The following is a 2953-nucleotide window of genomic DNA, read 5'->3' on the forward strand; positions in this document are numbered from 1 at the left end:
CAGCACTCCTCCCCCCACCCCCAGCCCCAGCTGACTTGAGCTGGACCCAGAGGCTTACGAGGCTGTTATCTCTCAACAGACAGCTGTGCAGGGCTGGAGGCAGCAGCTTATCAGGGAGCCTGCAGTGATTCACAGCCCAAGTTCCAGCTTCTCTGCTGAATAGTAATTTCCAGCAGTGGATTTGTGCTCAGTCTGTCTCCTCCCCCTCTCCCAAGGGTGTGCTGTCCTTTCTGAGAGAGCAGTGAAGGGGAGATCCTACGGATGGCGAGGAGGGGTTTGGTGCCAGCTTTCTGGATATGGCTGTCAATTGGCAGGAGGCGGCAGGTTTAGGGAGCCCGGTGGGGTGTGCCTCCCTTGGCAGTGACCCCCAGGGGAGTTCACTGGGGCCTGCCAGCCTGCCTGCCTTCCCAGGAAAGCAATGAGCTCCTCTCTTTCCCTCAGTGGTGGTGCACGGGGGGGGGGGGGGGGGGGGGGGGGGGCCACAAAGGCCCCCTTCTGGCTACCAGCCCCTGAGCCTAGAGCCAGACAGAAAGCTGAGAGGAGAAGAGGCCAGGGACTGGGCAACGTGCCCCTTGTTCCACCTTGGAACAAGACTGCAGGCTGGAGGGGATGGAGACCCAAGGCCACAGGCCAAAGCAGTTTCCACATAGGTTAAGTGCTAAGAAAGAAACCTGGGGCCAGAGCCATTTTTGTGTTTGTTTTATTGGAAGCAGGACTCCAGCTCAGGGGGTAAGGCAGAGAGTTCTGTCTGGGGTCTGTCCTTCTGGGCCAGCAGGGGAAGGGGGACTGTTAAGAGAGCTAGAGCCCATGGGGACGCCCCTGCACCAAGATAGCAGGATGCTCCTTAACAGCAGCAGGGTAAGGAAACTAGAGAGGAAGAGGTCTTCCCCGGTGACATAGACCGCCCCCCCCCCCCCCACTGTCCTGCCTTCCAGCCGTCTGCTGTCCTTCCTCGCCCCTTGCCTCAGCCGCCAACGGTGGAGAGGGTGCCAAGAGCTCTCCTGGGGCCACACACTGTCCTCGGGAACACCGGATGCCTCCAATCCTCGGGGGTCCTGGGCAAGGCTCAAGAGTCCCCCTGCCCACCGTCCCCTCCCCGAAGAAGGTCCCGGCATGGCTCGGTGGACTTGTGCGTCTCCAGGCAGCCCAAGTGGCGGAGCAGCCAAGCGCCCACGACGCTTCCCTGGGGTCCCCGCCCCGTAGCCCCGGGCCCGGTGCTGACGGCGCGAGGAGCTACGTCCCGAGCACCTCCCGGGCACCGAGCACCGGGGCATGAAAGGCTGGAGATGCGGCTCAAGGTCGGGGCTCCGGGGGCAGGAGGGGCCGGCCCCGCGAGCTCTCAGGCCATCGGACGCTCCTCCGCGGTCCCGGGCTCAGGTCGCAGGCGCTTGGCGGAGCCTTCGGCAGCCGCGGCTCCCCCCGGGCCCCGCTTGGACGTCGGCGCGGCGGGCTGCGACGAGGGTCCCGGATGGGCGTCCGGGGGCTGGTAGCCGGGCTGGCGCGGATCCAGGGCGTCCTTGCAGAGCAGGATGGCGAGGCCGGGCACGTTCTTGAGGACACTGAGGCTGGCGGCCGGCTCTCCAGGCCTGTGCCCCGGCGCGGGCCCCGGCGGGAGGCTTTGCCACACCTCGCGCACGCTCCGGTAGCGCAGCCGCGTGACCTGGTGCAGGCCCGCCAGGCGGCGCTTGAGGATCTCCGCGCACGTGACGGTCTTGGTGGAGGCTCGACCGCAGCCGCTGAAGACGATGGCGCGCGTGGCGGGCTGCGCCATGCTGGCCGTGGCGAAAGCCAGCAGGTTCCGGATCTTGCTGCCCTCCTTGACCCGCATGTGCACAGCGCCCGGCGCCAGGTCGGCGAAGGGCCCGGAGCCCGGGCCGCCCCCCTCGGCCCCCTCGCCCCCCGGCGCCTCCTCCGAGCGCACCTTACGGAAGTTCTCCATGCGCCGTCGTTGCCCGGACCGCGGGGGCGCGGACTTGGCCATGGGGCCGCCTCAGCCCTGGGGCTGCATGGCCGCCGCCGCCCCTGGCCAGGGCCCGCAGGGCTCGGGGTGCGGGAGCGCCGCGGACGCCGGCGGGCGGGCTGGGACGGCGCGATCCTCGCCCCCGACCGGCTCCAGCGGGCGCCGCTCTCCGCCGCGCTCTCCGCGCCCCGGGCTCCGCGCCTTCAGCGGCCGCCCCGCCCCGGAGCCCGGAGCCCCGCCCCCGCCAGGCCCCGCCCCCGCCAGGCCCCGCCCCCGCCAGGCCCCGCCCCCGCCCGAGCCCCGGCCGCCTCCGGGATCCAGTCCCGAGTCCCGCCACCGGAGCGGTGCGCGGGGAGGTGCGGCGGCGGCGCCGGGGCGGAGCTGCGGGGCGCAGTTCCCCCGGAGTCGCCATCTGCCCTCCCTGAGCCAGCCCTCGTCAACGGGCGACCTGCGTAAAAACTGTGTGTGCGACGCCAAAGCCGCCTGGAGCCGGGCGCCCCAGCCCTTGCGCCCCCCGTGCCCTCGCAGGGAGGTTTTGCCCCCCGCCCCCCGGGGGAACGCCTTCGCCCCGTCCCCCCCGCGCCCGAGCCGCTCCTCCCGCCTCAAGGACGGCGGGGGCGCGAGCCGCAGAGTGCGGGGGCCCGGCTGCAGCTGCGCCCCGCGCTGCCCCCCGCGCTGCCCTCGGAGCGCCACGTCGCGGCGGCCGGGGACGGGTGGAGCCGGAGCTGGAGCTCGCGGACCCCGGCAGGCCCGGGCCGGGGGTGAGGCTGTGGGCCAGGCTGCCCCTGCGGCGCGTGGGACGAGCCCGGGAGAGCCCCTCCCAAGGGCGCGCCTCCGCGCGTGGAGCGTCCACTGTTGGGGTAAGCCCGGCGCTGCTCCCTGGTGACGTGGACCCCCCCCTTGTCCCGGGAGGAACTCGTTGACGGTCAGCCGCGGCCCCCTGACACCCAGTGGGGTCCAATTCCAAAAAGGAGGCCCGAGGAAGGCAGGTTT

The 2953-nt window shown here is 71.2% G+C and overlaps 1 protein-coding gene across 1 annotated transcript; it reads right to left on the reverse strand.

Annotated features, from left to right (window-relative positions):
* Positions 1-684: 684 nt before the first annotated feature.
* On the reverse strand, positions 685-2162 carry RPP25 (ribonuclease P and MRP subunit p25). Its single transcript, XM_025472137.3, has one exon. The coding sequence runs from the start codon at positions 1979-1981 to the stop codon at positions 1340-1342; it is 642 nt and encodes a 213-aa protein (XP_025327922.1). The 5' UTR covers positions 1982-2162; the 3' UTR covers positions 685-1339.
* Between the last annotated feature and the right edge of the window lie 791 nt (positions 2163-2953).

The sequence above is a fragment of the Canis lupus genome, chromosome 30, assembly GCF_003254725.2.
Source record: "Canis lupus dingo isolate Sandy chromosome 30, ASM325472v2, whole genome shotgun sequence".
Classification (NCBI taxonomy): Eukaryota; Metazoa; Chordata; class Mammalia; order Carnivora; family Canidae; genus Canis; species Canis lupus.